We start from the raw sequence: 22,510 nt of genomic DNA, 5'->3' as shown, positions 1-22,510 counted from the left end.
AAGATCTGAAGATCACAGTTTAAAACTAACTCAGACAAAAGATGAATAAATGCAGCAATAGTACTCACTAGACACTATGTTGAAAATGAATTTTACAACTTGTGGGTGGGGCTGGGAGGGGAAAAACTGGGAGAGAGCAAGGGAAGGAATGACATTGTCCAGAAAGAAATGCACTCATTACCTGACTGATGTAACTAACTTCTCTGTATATCACCTTTATAATAATAATAATAAAACAATTTTTAAAAACTAGCACAGGCGGAAAAATCTGTTCAGACACTTACCTCCAATTAACCAACAAAAGGCAGGAAATGGAGGTGTGGTTCAAATGGTAGTGACAGCCTTGAACAGAAAAGCTAAGGGAGTGTTTGCCTGGAGTTCAAGCCCAAGTACAGATGTGTGTGTGTGTGAGAGAGAGAGAGAGAGAGAGAGAGGTTTTCTTAAAATTGCTCAGAATTCTCTGTATATCTAAATCAGAATTCAGATGGCCACATACTTAGCTCAAGAGAGCTAAATCCATGCAAATCCATTGGTAAAAAAGGAAAGTACTAAGGGATTTGGACATGGATGTTGAGTTTGATCTAACATACAGTTTCTGCTACTTAAGTCTTCTAGCCTATCTGTCAAGACAATTATCTATCAATAATTAGCCATCTTTCTAAATTCTTCAGTAGCTCAGCATTGACTGTAGAGTCAAGTTCAAGCTCCTTAGCCAGACACAAGGCCCTTTTTGTCTGATCTAAGATTACTGTCTAATCTTATCTTCATTCTTACACAACCCACTGCCAAGGTATGTTATACTTTTGACATAGCATTTGCTTAGAAAACATGCATTCCTTGTTATGCCTCTTGTTCTCTGCCTCTGCTAAGGTTTCCTCTTAAAATTTTGTCTTGTATACCACAAAATAATTTCCTACCCATCCTTCAAATCCAATTCTAGTGTCAATTCTTAATTTTCCAAAGTAGAATTAGGTGTTCTATACCCCCTTGCATGTAGCATATATAGATGAAATTATCCACACAATTAGTATTTCTCAGAGTCATGTGGGTATAGCTGAAGCATACCCTTTGCCTGTGAAATGCATGTACATAGCAGGAATTCACATATTCTATGATACCAGTTGCAGCTAGATATAAAATACCAAAATAATTATATTTCTACAAGAGACTCACTATCTACTGGGAAGGAGAAAAACATACAACAGAGCTATATGTGGAATCTTTCCTATGTACATGCAAAAATCTTTACAATGTCTTTTTTTAATGTTTTAAAATGTGAAAAAAAATCAATGTCCTAAATTTGGTGAAATATAGATTAAAAAATTAGCCCAAAGACAAGTATAAGTGATTTTTGAATTACCTACAGCTGAGCTTATCCACATTTGTTACTAGCCATTAGAATATTCATTTGTATAATGGTTAATTAACTATCTGCAAAATGTGCTTCAGAATGAAATATCTACAAGATTATTATCATTACTTGCTGTATTTTACACTATTCAGCATCAGACTGCTGTTAGGTGACATTCAAACGTGGAAGCCTATGTTCAGATAAGATGTTGTACGGCTTCTTTCATTCTTCCCCTGCTATAGCCTGCAGATCTTCTCTGGTAAATCTGAACAGATGCCAGCCCTCAGCAAAGGAGAGGTCTACAGCTCCTCGATGAGTATAATAATCAACAGAATCTTGGTTTGAAAGGACAACGAGAAAGTGCATGTAGCCACACTGGGACCTAATGGCTATCTAGTAAAAACAAATAAGCAAAAATTACTTTTATTGGAAAGAAGTCTCCCTTAACATTTTAATGAAGAGATATTCTATGTAACAAATGATATATGCATAAGACTTGTAAGTAATATAATAATTAACTTTTGGTATACACTATAATTGTAAACAAAGAGAAGTCCCAGCTTTAAAACCTGTCTCTTTAAGATCCCCAAAGTGATTTGCAACATCATTATTCTACAGAAAATATGTACCTTTAAAATACATTTTTCTCATGTATTGCCAAAATAAAAGAAACCTTTTTTTATAACACTGTGATTCACATCATGGACCTATTTTATATATAAACTTGTAACCTCCTAGTGATATGGTTACAGACAAATTTTAGTTTAATATTGCTTATATAGTATTTGTGTGTCTGTTTTGAAAATCCAGTTTAATTTCAATAAAAAATTTTGAAATATATGTCAGATTTATGTTTAAATAGTGAAGTTAACTATACTGTGTTAAATAATAGTTGATGAAGAGAAGGATAATATGTAGACTATCAATAGTAATTATAATACTTACTTGACTTATTTTTCTTAGCATTTCAGTTCCAATTCCTAAATCTGTTAAATAGATAATCACAAATGAAAACTTTTAAGTTGAAAAGTACCACTAAATTTATTTGCTTTACTTCAAAGAAATAAAATGTTAAACTACTCTGTATCTGGTTGAGATATATATGTGTGTGTGTGTGTGTGTGTGTGTGTGTGTGTGTGTGTGTGTGTGTATATAAATTTAATTCATGAATGCATTTCATATTGTTTTCCTATCAGTACATAGTACAAATGATAATACAAAAGAATTTAGGTTTATTTTTACAATTAGTGAAGAATTGAGTCACTAATGGTCTATGACAGGTTATATATTTCTTGTCTATCTATAATAAACATATTAAAATGTTAAATCACATTCCCAAGATAAAAGTATACCTGTCAAAGCATGATTTAATCAAAAGTTGATGAAAACTAAGAATATTTTTCTCATCTGTGATCTGAGTCCTTCCTACACTAGGATAGTGATCGGGGTCATGAAAAATAATTGAATTACATAAATAACAGCGTATTTACACTAAAGTCCTATATCTCCCCTCATTACAATAGGCTTTTTTAAATTTTAAAGTATTCATAAGGAATATTGTTATCGCAGTTTTACCTTGGTAACCATGGATGACATAAAAATCTTCAAGATAAAGGACCTTGCCTATCCACAAATCATAGGTGAAGTAGTACATGGCAAATCCAACTATTTCTTTTGCTAGGAAAAGGGAAAAGGGACACAATTATATTTTTATTTAACACACTTATAGAGGGGTTTAATTATGTTTTCATACAGTAAATATTAAACATTCACCTCCTCCGCCATATTCTCATTCCCACCTCCCCTTTCCCACTTTGTAAAGTAGTATTTGAGGGTTCATTATACTATATTCATACATATGTGTATATATATTTATATATACACAAATATATACCGATACATTAATATATTAATTTTATAATATTTATAAAATATGCACACATTCATATTAATACATTAATGGCATATAATAATATATTCTTAATTATATATAATATATTAAACAAATCTATATTTAAATATAAATATATGTATATATTATGTTAATGCAATATATTAATATATAATGTATTAATATATATTAGATAGTAATATATGTATTCTATTAAATAATTATTGTATTATATATTATACATGAATATATTATAATATATAAAAATATAATTATTATATTATATTCTCATATATAATATTCAGCATATATTACATATAATATATAATTATGGATTATACATTAATATATTAATACAAGTAAATGTGTAAGTATAAATACACATATATATTTATAATACATCCTTTGATCATCTTGAAATGTTCCCTTCTTTTTCCCCCTTTTCCATGGCTACACCTTCCTAGTTAACCTTTACCTCATAATACATTATCTTTGGTTTTTGCTTTAGCTATTAATGTTTACTGAAAAAATTATCAGTATGTAAATATATAATATAGAAGGTTTCATCCTCTTTATGCTGCCTTCTAAAGGATAAGCACTCTTACAGTTTGATGTAAGTTATTCCATGTTTTATTGTTCATATAAGCCTAAGTATATACCACTCATTTTCTTAAAAATAAAGGACTGGGTTTGTACATACATACTCCTCTTTTTAACTAGTATTTTTATTAACTATAAATACACTTTGTTTTGAAGATATAGAAAGAATACTCCAGACTATATTGGAAAAAGGAAGTTTAGTTTACCTGATTTTTTTTGTTGTTGGAAAACTTCAGCAACCAGGCAGTAAAAAAGAGGATTGACCCCAAAGCCATCCCTGAGTAAATCTAGAATATCAATTCACAAACAATGCATCAGAAATTTATAACGAGAGAGGGAAGATGTCAAATTAGGAAGCACCAAGAATTCCTCTCTCCACTTGGACAGAAAACTGACAAAAACTGTCCAAATGGAATACTTTCGAACTGTAGAGGCGTTTATTTGAGCACTTGAATATTCAGGTGATTGTCTTATAAATTCTAGTTAATTTAGGTCAAATTCAGCCAAAGTGTGGTACCAGCTACATACATACCTCCTGTCCTACTGAAGGTTGTTGTGAGGTTGACAGTCTGTATTTCTGGAGCTGTTTTCTGGAGAAAGGGTGGACCATAAAGTTAATGTCCTCAAAATCATGGAGTTTATGGGTTGGTTTGTTGTCCTGGTGCTGAGGCTTGAACTCAGGGATTATTTGTCCCTGAGCTTTTTTGTTCACAGCTAGCACTCTACCTCTTGAGCCACAGCTTCATTTCCAACCTTTTCATGGTTGAGATACTCTCACAGACTTTCCTGCCTGGGAGGCACAGATCTCAGCCTCCTGAGAAGCTGGATTACAGCTGTGAGCCACCAGTGCCCAGCTGGGTTTTACATTTTAACTATACAGTGCCACTGTGATCACTGGCACAAAGGCTTAGAAGTTGGTTACTACATTATTCCAAACTGCCAGATAATATAGCTTCTAGAAATATATAAGGTAGCTCAACATAGGGTTTTTTTGGACAGTCAAAACAAAACCATAAATAAAAGGAAGGTTTAGAAAACCACTGCAATTGACTAGAGAAAGACACTGACTCAGAAAAAAACCTAAGAACACAGTAAACTCAGGCTGATTTTTGACAATAAGCCTCTGCAAAAATTGAAGATTATAAATCCTGAGAGTCAAAATGTTCCAACACAAAATCAACAAAACATGCAAAAAAGCAGTAAATGAAAGAAACAGGAAACAAGAATACACTGTAAGGCAAATAGAAAACTGGCAGATGTGTATGGTCTCATGAGTAATTAAATGTGAAAAGATTGAACATTCATTTCAAAATACAAAGATTAGCAGCATGGATAAAAAATTTTAAGAAGCATCAGAAACTACATATTTTGTCTAAGAAGAACACTATAGAGTCACTGAAAAAAATAGGTTGGAATGGAATGATGGAAAGAAGTTGATTTTATACAAATAAAAACCTAAAGAGCTTGAGTGGCTATTATAATACCAAGAAAAACAGACTTTAAGCCAAAATTCATTATGAATCAAGGACATTATGTGCTTACAAAGGAGTCAATTCACCAGAAAAATACAGAAATTATAAACATATATACAGTAAACATCACAACATCAAAATACATGAAGCAAACATTGATTGAACTAAATGGAGAAAAGTAGATCACTATTATAGCACAATTGAATGAGACTTTTAATACCCCACTTTCAATAGCATAGAACAACAAAACAAAATTAAGCAACAGATAGCATGAACAAAACTGTGGAATAATTGGACCTAGCAAACATACACAAAATATTCTACCTGAAAACAAAAAATGAATACACATTTTTCTCAATTGTATATGGAACTTTCTCCAGAATTAGGACATATTTTAGGCTACATACCTAGTCTTGATAAATTGGAAAAGATTGAAATTGCACAATATCTCTTCTAATGAGGATGGATGAATCTTACTAAGTGGCTTGAGGAAAGAACTCTACCCAATTCCATATTTTGGCAGTAAATCCCTCCACTCTCATGCAAGTAGGTTAAAATGCTGACCAAATTTTCTATCATCTCCTTCGCTGATCCAGTGGGTTACAAGTACACAAGATCAGAAGGAAAATCAGTGGCAGAGGAGACTGCCACAAACATATCCCTAAGTGGCTGTCGTGAATCAATACTCCTATCACCATGTGGAGCATGCTGGGAAGAAAACATTGGAACTTTTCTGTAATTTGGTGGACTTTACTTCAGGGAGAACAAACCTAGGATGTAGGGGACCCGGCCTCATGTGGAAAACCTATTGATTGAGTAAAGTATCCCACAAGGGAATAAATGGAGCCACCTAGGGCAGTTCTTCCTCTTCTCTATCACAACAAAAGAGACCCTAAGACAAAAACCAACATTAAGGACTTTTTCTTACACCTAGGGCACTGCTAGAACACCTGGGAAAAATATACATTTCAAGAGTCAGAGTGGATATTCTACTGGGAACCTTACCTAATGCTTTGCTTTAGTACCATGTCTATCAGGTTGTTGGTATTTAGTGGCTGTCTATTAATAGGACCCTGTCCACCCGGTCCATGGGAAGTCCTATTGTACTCAGTGATTCCTTGATGTATCATATACAGACAAAACAAGGAATCATGTTATCTAGGAAGATGGTAAAATTGTCACAGGTAAACTTTCTGGGTGTCTCTGACCAAAGAGATTCAGGGTCCCAGCGCATACCTCACCTCAAGAAATCCACACCAATTAAACTTTAAACAGATACTCATTCTAATACAAAAGAATTCACAAAACAGAAATGTAAGAACAGAAAACAGTGAAGATTTCAGTAGAGCTGAGCAGCTGCTGCCACAGGCCTGCTGCACAGGGAGATTGAGAGCAACACACCTGAATCTCCACCAAACAAACTTCAGAGGCTCACCCTACTTAATACTGAAGAAATCAGAAGAAACAAGAAAGATGGCACCAAAACAGTAGGGAATTACCGTAGCTCTCTAACCAAACAGTGTCTCAACACACAATTCCCCCAAGAGATCGACAACAAACAAACAAGCAGAAAATCACAGGAACTGAAAAAGTTATAATTTACAAACACAAGTATGAAAAAAATCATGAAAGCCCCTCAACCACCCCAAGCCAGCAGTGTGGATAAGGGGCAAAAGTGGCACCCGCTGCCAGGGACTCCAGAACACCAACAGACTGCAGAACTCAGAAGCAGAAAACTCCCACAGAGCTGGACATGCACAGAACAGACAGAGATTGAGACCAGAGGTGAGCCACCATGACATCAGACCTGGAGAGCTCCCACAGTGGCCTAGCACAACAGAGTGTAGTGCCCTGGCAACTGGTGAGCTGCAGCACACAAAAACAAACTTCTGCCACAGCACAGCCAGTCAGCCACAGCATTGCCAGTCAGCCCACAGCCAGTACCAGGACCACTGAGTCTCTTGCCAAGGATGCCCCCCCCACACACAAATGAGACCAGCACTGGCAATGACCCACAGAGTTTGACCCGGACCCCTCAATCTCCTTCTCAAGAAGGAACACCACACTTGAAGAGGACAAACAGACCAGAGACCTGCTTCAACCCCTACTCCACCAGTTGGCTTCCAATGGAAGGCCACAGGGAGTCATACTTGGCAGGCACTAGGATGCTGCATCTTCCATAGCCCAGCCTATCAGGAGAGTGAGCTGGTCGGGAATGATGAGGGGGAATAATTTCATAATAGGGGCATGGAAAACTTATTCAGTAAGATAATTACAGAAAATTTCTCCAGTCTTAAGAGAGAAAATCTCACCCTTACAACAGAAGCATATAGAAAACCCAGTAGACAGGACCCTAGAAGAAACACTTCTAGACACAACTTAGTAAAACATTAGACTTGAAGAGCAAGAAATTGATTTTAAATGCTGAAAAATCAATGAAGGAACAATATTACAAGAGAAAGAAACTCAGAATCACTGCAGAGCTCTCCACACAAACCCTCAATGCAAAGAGAGCCTGGAATGGTATTATTCAAACCCTGAAGGTCAACAACTGCTATCCCAAACTAGTATACCCAGCACAGCTATCATTTACATTTGACAGTGAAATTAAAACCTTCATGACAAACAAAAACTAAATGAATTCATGAACACTAAATGAGCACTAAAAAGAACACTAAAAGAAGAATACAATCGGAAGAAAACAATCAAAATCAAGGAAACATATCAGACAAAATCATTAGAAGACTAGTAATCGCAGGACTAGGAAAAAAGCAAAATACAGGAAAACAAGAAAATGTCAGGAAACAACACATCTTTCTATAATAATCGTAATCATTAAAGGAATCAGTTCCACAATCTAAAGAACTGTGGATTAGAACAAAAAATAAGATCTATCCATTTGTTGTCACCAAGAGACTCATCTCAAAAATTCCCGAAGTGAACTAGGAAGACATAAATGAACTAAATAAACCAATATCATAAAACGAGATAGAGGAAGTAATCAAAAGTCTTTCAGCAAGGAAAGGCCTAGACCCAAATGTATTCACTGCAGAATTGTATAAAACTTTTCAGTGAAATAGAAGCAGAGGGAGAAAGCTATGAAGCCATTATCACACTCATCCCAAAACTAGGCAAGGATCCAACAAAAAAAAGAGAACTACAAACCAATTTCTCTGATGAACAAAGATGCAAAGTTCCTCAATAAAATATTAGCCAACAGAATCCAGAAACACATAAAAAATCATACATTATACCAAGTAGGCTTCAGCCCACAGTTGCAAGACAGGTTTAACATATGCAAGTCAATAAATGTAATTCATCACATCAACAGAGACAAGGTCAAGAACCACATGATCATCTCATTAGATGCAGAAAAGGCATTTGACAAAATACAACATCCATCATGTTAAAAGCTCTAGAGAAAATAGGAATAGGTGGAACATTCTTTAAAATAATTAAAGCCATATGTGACAGCCCAACAGCCAATATACTAAATGGGGAAAAGCAAAAACATTTCCCCCAAAATCAAGAATAAGGCAAAGATGCCCACTCTCTGTACTCTTCAATATAGTTCTGGAATTCTTAGCCAGAGAAATAAGGCAAGAAACAGACACTACAGGGATCCACATAGGGAAAGAAGAAATTGAACGATCCCAATTTTTTGGGGTGTCCGGTCGTGGGGCCTGAACTCTGAGCCTGGGCCCTGTCCCTCAGCTCTTCAGCTCAAGGCTAGTGCTCTACCACTTGAGCCACAGCGCCACTTCTGGCTTTTTTCTTTTTGCAAATGTGGTGCTGAGGAATTGAACCCAGGGCCTCAGGCATGCAAGGCAAGCACTCTACCACTGAGCCACCTTCCCAGCCCAACTATCCCTATTTTTTAATGACATGATCTTATTCCTAAAGGACCCAACAAACTCCACTCATAAATTTGTAGAACTAATTGACTATTTTGGCAAAGTAGCAGGATACAAAATTAACCCATAAAAATCAGTAGCCTTTCTGTACACCAAAGATATACAATTATAAAGGGAAATCATGAAAACAACCCCATTTACAATAGCCTCAAAATTAAATATCTATGAATTATCCTTACCAAAGATGTAAAAGATCCATTTAGTAAAAACTATAAAAAATCTTAAAAAATAATTCAAATAAGACACAAGGAAATGGAAACACCTTCCACATTTGTGGTTAGGGAGAATCTATATTGTGAAAATGGCCATACTGCCAAATTCAGTGCAATCCCCATCAAAATCCCATTTTGTTCTTTCCTGAGATAGAGGAATCAATGGGTGAAAAAGTACAGCAACAAAGCCCACAAGCTGCACTGGACATTGATGAAAGTGAACCAAGCAACTATTGGGCAGAAATGGGAGGTAGGGAATGGGAGAGAATGAGGGAACAGATGATATTAAGCAAAAGGAAAGAAATGTACTAATTACCTGATGTATGTAAAGGTAATCCCATTGGATATCACCCCTAAAACAACAATTAATTTTTTAAAAAGAAATCACTCCTCAGGAATATAAGAAGTGAAAACAGGAAAAATCTCAGAATCAATGTGCAGAACCCTGATGAGCAGCTCCTGCTGCTGTGGCCATACAACATAAAGCAGCAGAGGAGAGAGAAAGGGGGAGAGTGACACACCTGAATGGCCACACCAGGGGGAAACCTCAAACAATGGAGTTTGAGACCAATATCTCTAGACACAGATCCCACACCAGGACTCCACTGGCCAGCTCAACACTGATTCTGGAATCTGTGTGTACCTCATTGGAGAACCCTCCCTTGGTGGAACAGGTTCTTTTGGTGACTACCTGGAAAAGACCCCTGGGACATAGCACTGCCCCTGCACCAGCAAACTACAACTCCTGCAAGTGGACCCCTTGGAGAAGCACACAGCCATGGAGACACCTTGGAAAACCACAGTAGGACCCATACTCACACAGGAATGATGGCTATAAACCATTAATGGCAGTACAGAACAGACCTGACTGCTGACACATTGAGTAGGGAGCCTCTTTTTTTATTTATGTTTTTCTCTTTCTCTTCCTGAGTTTTTAGAGAATGTGAATCACCAAGTTGGAAGTTCTTGGTCTACTAATATGATTTGAGATATATTTATGTAATTTATAATCTGTTCTTTGTAATATATACATATATAATATCCCATTCTTCTTTCTCTCTTAAAAAGTAGAAATGAGGGGGCTGGGAAGGTGGCTCAGTGATAGAGTACTTGCCTTGCATGCATGAGGTCTTGGGTTCAATTCCTCATCAATACATAAGCAGGAAAAGCCAGAAGTGGCACTGTGGCTCAAGTGGTATAGTACTAGCCTTGAGCTGAAGGGCTGGGGGACAGTGCCCAGACCCAGAGTTCAGGCCTCACATCCAACCCCCTCTCCCCAAAAAAGTAGAGCTGTAATTAGACAGGGGACAGCCATTACCTTAGGCTTTTTAGAGAAGGCAGCATAACCCAATTTCTCTTGACTCCTTCAATATAGAATACAAGATAACTTTTCTTTCTTTCTTTTCCCTTTATTATTTTTTTCTTCTCCCTCATTTATATCCTCTACCGCACTCATTCCCTGTCATCTCCCCATTCTTTTCTAACTCCACTATAAACTTGTAGCCCTCACTCATATATATCCCTGAACACTATCCCTCCCTATCTCAACCTTACCTCACAAACTTAATACTTTCATCCGATAGTCAAATTTTAACAATACAATTCCACATAACCACTGAACTCTACATCTCCACTCAGCAATCCATACAAGCCCTGAACCCAGATAAGTAAATCTCAACGAAGGAACCGAATGCCAGCTTCTTAGTCAACCAAGAAAACAAGAAACAGCCTATTTAGAAGACAACAGATTCCCCAAAGAAAACCAAAAATGTCTTCAAATGGGCAGAATACACCACACAAATACTAGAAATATTCAAATCTAGGGAAATGCAATGATCACAGAAAACAACTAGACAACAGAGAAAGAAATTGGGACCTAGAAGACACTTCACAAGATGCACTAAAAGCATTGCTGATCAATTTAATTAATGAAAAGTTTGGAGGTATATACAAGACAATTCGTGAGCATGATGAGATTAACCAAAGAATAATGTAAGAATTTCTGGAGAGCACAAACAAGAAGCTAAAGGAATTCCAACAGATGTCAAAGGAGTCCAATGATAAAGCAGCCATCCAGGTAAAGGAAGTTAAGGAAAATACAAACTAATTATGTGAAGATTTTCTTAGAAACCCTAAAACAAAACTTCAAAAAGGAGAGAGAAGTCCTCAGAAAGGACAAAAAAAATAGAGAATTAAATAAAATGGAAAGTCTTTGTGGCCGAATAGACGAAGTAGAAGACAGAGTCCCAGAGCTGGAAGACAGAGCAGATCAAATTGAATGACAGGAGATTATTATACAGAACAAACCCAAGAAACAAGAGAGAAGCTTCAGGAACTACAAGAAAATTCAAAAACCAAATTTGAGACTGATAGGTAGCCAGAGAGCAGAAAGATAGCCAAGTGGACAGTAAACGTATTTCACAGAATCCTAGCAGAGAAATTCCTAAATTTTAGAAAAGAAAGGCCCATTCAAATACAAAAAGCATTTAGGACACCCAACAGGCCAGATCAGAACAGATCATCTTACGGTCACATTATAATAAGATCAATAGAGGGATGGATACTAAAAGCTGTCAGAGAGAAAAGTGTGATTACTTACAAGGGAAAATCAGTCTGAATAACTACAGACTTCTCAATTGAGACCATGAAAGCAAGAAGAACCTGGCATGATGTATTCTAAACCCTAAAATCAAATAATTACCAACCCAGAATACTGCACCCATAAAAGCTATCCTTCATAACCAAACAACAAATTCAAACATTCTATAACAAAAAAATTGACAAAATTTATACACATCAAACCAGCACTACAGAAACTACTTAAAGTTGTCCTTCATACAGAAAACCAACAAGAATATGATATTGGCAGAGAAAATGCTCCTTACCAGACAATCAGATAAATATAGTCAGAATGGAGGAGGACAACTTCTAAGAAGGGAGAGAACTTGGCAGGTATTACCAGACACCTCTCAGTCCTAACCCTCAATATTAGTGGACTTAAATCTCCAATTACATGACACAGACTGACTACTTACATCAAAAGCAAGACTTGTCCATCTGTTTACAAGAGACTCATCTTGCTGATAAAGGTGGACTCATTGAAACAATGAGATGTACAAGTCTTATGTTGAAAAACGAACTTTACAACTTTGGTGGGCGGGGAAGGGGGCGGGGGATAGATGGGAAGGAATTGGAAGGGGAAACAAAGGAAGAGGCAACAATGCTTGATAAGAAATGTACTCATTACCTTGCCCATGTAATTGTAACCCCTCTGTATCGTATTTTCACAATAATTTTTTTAAAAAAGCAGACACATTCTCAAAGTGAAAAGTTGAAATAAAATCATTTAAGCAAATGGCCCCAATAAACAGGATAGTATAGCGATTGTGATGTCAGATAAAAGAGTTCAAATTAAAGTCAGTAAGAGAGACAAAAAATGTCATTGCATACTAACAGAGGGAATTCTACTACAGGAGAATATGACAATTCTAAATATCTATGCACCAAACACTATAACACCCAATTTCATCAAACACAGACTACCTGACTTAAAAGTACACATAGATCAAAACACATTGGCAATCTATTTTACCCTTACCAAGGAAGACAAACTTTTTCTTTCTTTCTTTTCTTTATCTGGTTGTGTAGCATACCACCCCATTTCCTTACCCTATTAACTCTGTCTCATCTTTTCTATCCATTTGTCATCCCTGATATTATCACCCCTCTCCACAACAACAGAATTATGTACCTATTCAAGAGTATATAAGACAACTACACCTATCACATTCCATTCTACTTCTCATCTTTCTTCCTATATATGTCTACTCTTTTCTTTGTGCCCATCCGGGGGCTTGAATGCTGGGCCTAGGTGCTGTCCCTGACTTTTTTCTCTCAAGGTTAGTGCTCTACCACTTGAGCTACAGCTCTACTTCTAAATTTTTGGTAGTTAATTGGAAACAAGAGTTTCATGGACTTTTCTGCTGAAGCTTGTTTTGGACTGTAATCCTCAGATCTCAGCCTTCTGCGTAGCTACTATTACAGTTGTGAGCCACTGACTCCTGAGTCTACCTACACTGGACATTCTTATCCTTCTAGCCTCTTCTCATACCACACAAAATCCCTAGCCCCTGGTATATACTGTATGTTTGAGTGCAAATTTACCCAAAAATATCTAACTGTTCATAAATATCTCATTGAATTTTTAATAGAAGAAGTTATTAGAGCTGAGATATATCCTCAAGCCAGTAGCAATACAAAACTAATCAACTCAGTTAACATCCAATTCAGTGATAGCATACAGAATAACCCAACAGGAAGACTTCAGGCAACAAAAAGCTCAAACTTTAAAGGTCTTCAAATGAATACATCCACAGAAATATGTGAAATATGAGAAATCAAGAAAAGATAACACCTTGAAAATCCAACATTTATACAATAAGCAATCACAATAACAGCAAAATGAAGGAATCCGTACATATTGAGCTCAAGGTATAAATGTAAGAATGTTAAAAGAAATGAAAGAGCATTGTAAGCAACTAGACAAACTCAAACACAACAAGCAAACTGTAGTGATTTGATAAGAATACACAAAATGTTAAATTAATTCTAAGTAAATATAAATGAATAACTGAGCTCAAAGAGAACACAGCTAAACAGCTAAAAGAGATCAAGGGAGATATAATAAAATTTCAGCCAAAATCAATGAAATAGTGACTAAAACACTTTACAAAGAAATCAATGAAACAAAAAATTTCTTCTTCCAGGGATGCAAAGCTGGTTCAATAGTAATGTAATACATCACAACAAAAAGAGCAAGGATAAGAACCACTCAATTATCTCAATAGATGCAGAAAAAGCATTTGACAAGATCCAACACCCCTTCATGATGAAAGCTTTGGAGAAGATAGGAATCCAAGGGACATTTCTCAATATATTAAAGGCTGTGTATGACAAACCTACAGCCATCATTATACTTAATGGCAAAAGGCTAAAGACATTTCCTCTAAACTCAGGAACAAGACAAGGATGTTCTCTCTCTCCATTCCTCTTCAACTTAGTATTAGAATGCCTAGATAGAGCAATTAGACAAGATGCAAACATAAAGGGGATCCAAATTGGGAAAGATGAAGTAAAACTCTCCCTCTTTGCAGATGACATGATCTTGTATTTAAAGAAACCCATGGAATCCACTCTTAAGCTACTTAAGCTGATTCAAAACTTTGGCAAAGTAACAGGGTATAAAATTAACCCTCAAAAGTCAATGGCTTTCTTGTATGCTAATAATGAGAAGAGCACAGCAGAAATTGGGAAAGCAACTCCATTTGTAATAGCCCCCCCAAAAAATACCTAGAAATATCTAGAAATAAACTTAACTAAAGAAGTGAAGAACCTTTATGAAAAAAACTTTAAAAATCTGAAAAAGGAAATTAAAGTAGGTCTAAGGAAGTGGAAAAAACCTCCCATGCTCCTGGATAGGGAAGATTAACATCATGAAAATGGCAATTCTGCCAAAGGCTATCTACAAACTCAACGCAATACTCAACAACACCCCAACCTCATTCTTCAACAAAATAGAAGCCGCAATTCAAAAATTCGTATGGAACAATAAAAGACCCCAAATAGCAAAAATAATCCTTAGCAGAAGGAAGAGTGCTGGAGGAATAACAATACCAGAGTTCAAACTCTACTACAAAGCCATAGTAATCAAAACAGCTTGGTACTGGAACAAGAATAGGCCTGAAGACCAATGGAATAGAACTGAAGACCCAGAAATGAACCCACAGAACTATAGTCACCTAATGTTCAATAAGGAGGCCAAAAATATAGAATAGTCTCTTCAGTAAGCGGAGCTGGAAAAATTTGTTAAAACAACTGTAGAAAACTAAAATTAGATCTTATGTATCACCCTGCACAAGAATCAACTGCAAATGGATCAAAGACCTCGAAGTAAAAGCAGACACCCTGCAAATATTACAGGGAGGAATAAGAGAAACTCTAGGGCTCCTTGGTACAGGCCAAAATTCTCTTAATAGAGACCCAGAAACTCAACAAATCAAAGAAAGATTAGACAAATGGGATTGCATGAAGCTACAGAGCTTCTGCATGGCAAAGAACATAGCTAGCAAGATCAATAGATAGCCCACAGACTGGGAGAAGATCTTCACTAGCTACACAACAGACAAGGGCCTCATTTCATACTTAGAATTCAAAAAATTGTCACCCAAAAACAAATTCTCAAAGAAACAACCACCCCATTAATAAGTGGGCTAACAACTTAAAGAGAAACTTCTCTGAAGAGGGAATAAGAATGGCCAATAGAAACATGAAGAAATGTTCAACTTTTCTGGCCATAAAAGAAATGCAAATCGCAACATTGAGATTCCACCTCACCCCATTAAGAATGGATATAATCAAGAAATCTAAGAACAGATGCTGGAGGGGATGTGGACAGAAGGGAACCTTATTGCATTGTTGGTGGGAGTATAAACTTGTTCAGCCACTCTGGAAAGCAGTATGGATGTTCCTCAAAAGACTTCAATCGAGCTCTGCTATAACCCAGAAATCCCACTTCTGGGCATTTACCCAAAGGATCACAAACAAGGCCACACTAAAGCTCCCAGCACAACTATGTTTATTACAGCATTATTTGCCATAGCTACGATATGGAACCAACCCATATGCCCCTCAGTAGATGAATGGATCAACAAAATGTAGTACATATATACAATGGAATTCTATGCCTCCATCAGAAATAACACCACCACCCAATTTTTTAGGAAATAGAAAGGCTTGGAAAAATCATATTAAGTGAAGTTATCAGTCCCAAAGAAATTTAGGTCCCATGGTTTCCCTTACTTGTAATAATTAGTATCCATATAGGTTAGTTTTATCAGATGAGCTGAAAAGCTCAAAAGCCATGTATATATGACATATAAGATGATGGTAAGTGAAATGAACTCCAAGATATGGACACAAGAGGTCGTCTTTATTGTTACTGTTTTAAATGTACTATGTGATTTTATTATTTTTGTTGTTGTTGTTTCCTTTGTATGTTCTTTCCCCTATAGCATATCCCCTGTTGTCACTGTATTCGATTTTGATACCCGACATCTTGTATATACATATGTCTCATCTGGGGAGAGGAAGGGGAATAACAAAACGCTGAAACAAGGACACAGGATGACCCATTGCAACGAAAATATCTACTGGACAGCATATTGAAAATGAACTTTACAACTTCGGATGGGGAAGGGGAGAGGGGGAATCAGAGTATGGGAGCTGGGGAAGGGAAGGGATAGTGGGACAACAAGGAAGGGAATGGGTAACAATGATTGACAAGTAAGGTACTCACTGCCTTACTCATGTAACTGTAACCCCTCCATACAACAGCTTAACAATAAAATAAAAATTAAAAAAATAAAGACCTTATGAGAAAAGAAAAAAGTTTCTTCTTCAAAAAGATAAACAAAATTGATAAAAAACAAAAAAAACTATTAGCCAATCAGACGGAAAGGAGGAGAAAATTCATCCAAATAAATAAAATTAAAGGTAGAACATGAGGATATCACAATAAATCCAAGTGAAATCCAGAAGACAATAAAAAGTTTGAAAACTCTTTACTTGAATATATTGGAAAGTCTAGTAGAAATAGATATACTTCTAGATAACCTTAACATATCAAAATTGGTCCAAGAAGAGACGAGCACCTCAATATATGCATAATATTAGCATATGGCAATGGTTGCACAGCAGTGAATACCACTGAATTTTGCTACCTGTTAAGGGTGTGTGTGTGTGTGTGTGTGTGTGTGTGTGTGCGTGTGTGTGTGTGTCCCACAGGTCTTTAAAAGTTTATAACAAGCCGGGTGTCAGTGGCTCACACCTGTAATCCTAGCTACTCAGGAGGCTGAGATCTGGGATCATGGTTCAAAGCTAGCCCAAGAAGGTCCCCATGAGATTCATCTCCAATTAACTACTCCCAAACCCAGAAGTGGAGCTCTGGCACAAGTAGTAGAGTGTGCTAGCCTTGAGCACAAAGAGCCTCTGAGACAGTGCCCAGAATCTGAGCTCAAGGCCCACAACCAACCAAAACACATTTATAATAAAAGTAGAGAAGGTATCAAGTATTTATCTGCCTCTAAGTATAGAAGGACTTTTAAGGTTAGAAAACAGGACTGAGGTCATTATGAAACTTCTGCAATTAAAAGATACTGCAATTCTAAGGCTGGAATACAGAGTATACATTCTGTTGCTATTGTTTTGCTCATTGTTTTCAACATTAACTGTCATACATTCCCCCAGGGCAGTATTTTCTTAGAAAAAATAATATATGGTTTCAATACTGTCATACTGCTTCTGTTTGAGTACTGCTTTCATCAGTGTCCATTACTGTCAAGCTTGTGTTTCCTAATAGTTCCTGTAGATTAGCAAAGTGGTTGTTGAGTGAAACATTCAGATAATGTTCATTACCAAGTGTAAGCATAAGAATTTGTGACATAGGAAGACTGATCCATAGTCTGCAGCTCAGAGTTCACACTATGATAGCACATAAGATAAGATAGCACATAAGATAAATCATACTCAGTTCCTTCTGATTCTGTCACCCAGTATTATAAGGAAACCACTTATCTCCTTGGAAGAATGTTATCAGTTATTACATGCATTCTGAAGTGTGCAGCCTCAAGGAGTTGGCCTTTACCATACTCTTTTTTAAAGATTTTAAATTTTTATTGTAAAGGTGAGGTAAAGAGTGGTTATAGTTACATAAATCAGATAATGAGTACATTTCCTTTTGAACCATGTCACCCCTCACTCATTCTCTCCCAGTTTTTTTCTCCTCCCTACTTCCTTTCCAACATAGTGTCTAGTGAATTTCACTGCTAAATTGGTTCACCCTTTGTCCCACCATTTCTGTGCTTCCCCTTTCCTTTCCCAAATCAGATAAACTTATACTCAAGAGAAAAGGTACAGAAATAAAAAAACAGCAAGAGAAGGGAATCAACCAAAGAAAAAAGGAAAGAAGGTTAAAAAAATAACAGTAAGCAACTACAATAAAAAGCCTCTTGCTGGGCTGGGAAGGTGACTCAGTGGTAGAGTGCTTGCCTTGCATGCATGAGACCCTGGGTTCGATTCCTCAGCACCATATAAGCAGAAAAAAAGCCAGAAGAGGTGCTATGGCTCAAGAGGTAGAGTGCTAGCCTTGAGCTGAAGATCTGCATTTCTTGGAATTCATTTCATTTTATATGATCCTATGTACATAGCTATTGAGCCCATTTAACCTTGTTCTAAGAATATCCTCTTTTGTTCTCATTTTGTGAATGTTTAGACTGCTGTTGAATTAATCATGTTGCAGGTATAACATTCCCTACATGGTCTTTGCTATTTTAATTTTATATACTTTGTTCATCTGCTTTCTTAATCTTCCCATTACTACCTTAAAAATTTCTCAACCATCATAAACTAAGCATCTGTCTATTAATATTGTCAGCTATGAAATGTGAGAAATACTTTGCAACTACTTGAAATGATGTCTCTTTTGTCCATAGAATCCTGTCAAGCTTCTAACAACATACTGGGTGTACAATTATACTTTTTTGGATCATCAACACTTCTTGCTCCCTATTTTGAAAATCATTTGTAGTCTAAGAGCTATTTATATCAATTATATGTTAAAATGGGAGAAATATAAAATCATAGTGCATGGAAAACCTATCAAATTGGTGCCCGATATATTATACTATTAATATTAACATTAATAGTACTAGATACTATTAATGGGATCAATGTTATGTCCCTAAAACAAGTGCTACTACATGTCCAAGTGCTAGTCCTGTGTGCATACATTCATCCTTCTTTCACTTGCTCTGAAAATAGCACAAAATATCTTACCTCCTGCTGTTATCTTCACTGTATGCTGCATATCATCGGAGGCAGCCAATTCCTGTCAATGTAGAGAAAACTTTCAGTTTATGATTTATTAAACAATTCTTAAGATGATAATCATCGTGACATCTTTATTGAGCATGTATGAACATGTAATACCCTAGGAAGTATTAAAAGTGAGTCTGAATTAGTCCCTGTCATCAAGAAACTTCAAATGGAAGACAACAATGCAACAAAAGAATAAAGAGAGCTAAGAGGTGGCTTGTGCCTGTAATTCAGCTACTTGGGAGGCAGAGATCAGATCACGGTGCAGGTCATCCTGGTCAAAAAGTTAGCAAGACGATATCTCATCCAACAAGCTGAGGATGGTGGCACACGCTTGTAATTCTAACTACATGGGAAGAGTAAGTAGGTGGATCATGAGTTTGGGGTATCCTTGGCAAAAACGCAAGGTTCTGATCTGATTAATACCTAAAGCAAAAAAATGCAGTTAGAACTCAATTGGCAGAGCTTCTGCCTAAAAAGTGTGAGGTCCTGAGTACAAATTCCAGCATTGTCAATAAACAAATAAAAATAACTAGTTAACTAGTGTTGCTCTTTAATTAATATGAAGGTCAATTGATTAGATTAATAGCTTTGAATGCAACTAAAGAGTGGGAAAACATGCAAAAATAGTTTCTAAATATTCAGGTTAGATATTATATGTGACATAAGCATCACAGACTCAACAAACAAACCTGTACCATGTCTGCTTGTAAGGCATTTTTGCAAATTGAACTTTCAACTTTTGAAATACTGCTTTTTTTAATAATCTTTTTATACATTTAAATGAATTCTTTGCTTTGTGGTCTGTGTCTTACACTTAGAAAGTTATATTAAATATATTCACTCTTTGACAGGCACAAGTGATTCATGCCTGTAATCCTGTAATTTTAGCTACTAAGGATCATGGTTCAAGGCCACAACCATAACCCTAGCTACTCAGAAAAGCCAGAAGTGGAGTTCAAGAGGTAGAGTGCCAGCCTTGAGCAAAGAAGCTCAGTGTCCTGAGATCAAGTTCCAGGACTACACACACACACACACACACACACACACACACACACACACACACACACACAGAGGGAGGAGAGGAAGGGAGAGAGGAAAAGAGAGTGGGTGGGGATTAACTAGATGCATACAGAACAATTTTTGTGTTAGGACAGTACATAAAACCTGAAATACTCTCAACTAAGGAATTACTGTGATGACCAATCTCTAATCAACTCCTTATGGAGTTAAAAAGTTGATATACATTAAAGAAGAACTCAAGCTGCCAACAATATACCAGACTGTGATGCCAGCAGAAAAAATAATTTACCTTTTCCATTGTTTTTCTCCAGTGAATATGTATTAAATTACTACCAAGAATCTTCGGATTGTTTGGGCCACATATCTACTACATAAAGAATACACACTGTTACTTTTCTCTGGTTCTTTTATAAGACTTGTTGAGGTTGTGCATCACATAAATGATTGCTCTCAATGCTCCAGAATTTGAGTACAGTGACTATGGCTATTAACTTGTCTCCCTTTACTACAGTATAATAATTGCCATTTAAATAAACATTTACATAAGAAAAAATTAATTCAGCTGCTCCGATTTCTGGGGGCTCTCTGTGAGTGGAATTCTGGAATCAAGGAACTCAGATTGTACAGAAATTTTGGTGGGTGTGACTACTGTTTTCTAGGAAGCCAGCCATCGGATTCCACAGGTAGGTATGGTCTTAGAAACAAGATTTCCTACTCCAAAATCTTAGTCATGAATACCTGAAATTTTGTCACTGGTAGATCCTTTGTTAAATTATGCATTTCTTTTCTGTAAAATCTTCTTGAAAACATCTTTCTCAGGAGGGACAGCATATTCAATCTCTAGTGACAGGATTCCCATATGATTATTTCAGACTTCCTCCCACTACACAACAAGCAATTTACATGTAAATATTGTTTCTAAATCATTACAATATTCCCAGGTAAGAATTGCACTAATCTTCATTTGGGGGAAGGATGATTAGGGAGATTTAGTGACTTCTAGAAGGTCATAATTAGCAAAATATAATTTGCACCCAGACTATGCCTTCCTTACTCTCTTTCAGAGCTACATTAATACCATAAAAACCCCAGTAATAAGTAAAAACAAGCTTACTTTAATCAGACGCAGGATTTCTCCGCAGTCTTCAGGCTCTGCGGGTCTTATTTGAAAAGAAGTAGTGCTTTGTTGTGTCTTAGGTAATTGGCTCCTTCCTTGTTCACTTGCATTTGATTGGCTAGTGCTTGGTGGATTCAAGTTTAGATAGTTCTTGCTTGATTGTCTTGGCTTTCCTTGTTCAGTTGCATTCGATTGACTAGAGCTTGGTGGATTCAAGTTTAGATTGTTCTTACTTGATTGGCTTGGCCCGGATTGACTTGCATCTGATTGACTGCTGACGCTCAACCTATCGATGGTTAACTGGCTCATGTCCAGCTTGGTCATGATTGAACGGATGACAACTGGGCTCCTCAAAGCTTCCTGGCTCTTACTTAGTTCACTCGTATCTTGGCAATTTTTGCATGATGGTACCTCCACTGGACACCACTTATTTTCTTGGCTCCTTTCTAAGTGGCTTGTACCTGGCTGACCTGAGATCGGATTGCTCATACCTGGTTGCCACAAGCTGGGATGACTCAAGCTTTTCTGGCCTACTTCTGATTGTAACATATCAAGATATTTCATGTCTAATTTCTTCATATCATGAAGACTTATGCTTAGTCGATGCCTCTCTGGTTGGTTCATATCAAACAAGCACAAGTCTGGCAGATTTGTACCTGGCTGATTTGTGTCCGTTTGTTCCCTACCTGTTTGGGTTGGTTTGTTCACTTCTGATTCGTTCTTGCCCAGTTGATTCATGTCTTGACGGATGAGGATGACTTGGACCAAGGCTGGTTGATCTAGATGAATGGTTGGCAGATCGTTGGTTGGTAGATGATTGGTTGGCAGAGAATTAGTAGGCCGATGGGAATCGCAGTGAAACAGATGTGGAGAGAGGCTGTCGGCTGTTTCCTGTTCTTTCTGTAATTCAAACATTGAAATAAGTCTATATGAAGATGAGAATTGGAAAGAAAAGAACAAAAACTCTACTTGATACCTTCAATCGGCTGGAGTTGATTTA

General features: G+C 36.6%; 1 protein-coding gene across 1 annotated transcript; it reads right to left on the bottom strand.

Moving 5' to 3' along the window:
* Positions 1-1,573: 1,573 nt before the first annotated feature.
* Satl1 (spermidine/spermine N1-acetyl transferase-like 1) lies at positions 1,574-22,425 on the bottom strand. The gene is made up of 6 exons (XM_013024971.1): positions 21,508-22,425; positions 19,332-19,383; positions 4,049-4,129; positions 2,927-3,028; positions 2,297-2,337; positions 1,574-1,744 (listed from the first exon to the last, which is right to left on the bottom strand). Exons 1-6 carry the CDS (start codon positions 22,423-22,425, stop codon positions 1,574-1,576), a joined length of 1,365 nt encoding a protein of 454 aa, XP_012880425.1.
* Between the last annotated feature and the right edge of the window lie 85 nt (positions 22,426-22,510).

Source organism: Dipodomys ordii, unplaced genomic scaffold (assembly GCF_000151885.1).
Source record: "Dipodomys ordii isolate 6190 unplaced genomic scaffold, Dord_2.0 Scaffold80, whole genome shotgun sequence".
Classification (NCBI taxonomy): Eukaryota; Metazoa; Chordata; class Mammalia; order Rodentia; family Heteromyidae; genus Dipodomys; species Dipodomys ordii.
This window is presented reverse-complemented; position numbering and strand designations above follow the sequence as displayed.

Bases quoted from the DNA above. Each gene is read 5' to 3' on its own strand.
- Satl1 (XM_013024971.1), bottom strand. From the start codon at position 22,425: ATGTTTGAATTACAGAAAGAACAGGAAACAGCCGACAGCCTCTCTCCA. The intron at 2,338-2,926 runs GTAAAACTGCGA...TCTATTTAACAG, and splicing joins TGTCATCCATGGTTACCAAG to ATTTAGGAATTGGAACTGAA. The intron at 1,745-2,296 runs GTAAGTATTATA...TGTTTTTACTAG, and splicing joins TGCTAAGAAAAATAAGTCAA to ATAGCCATTAGGTCCCAGTG.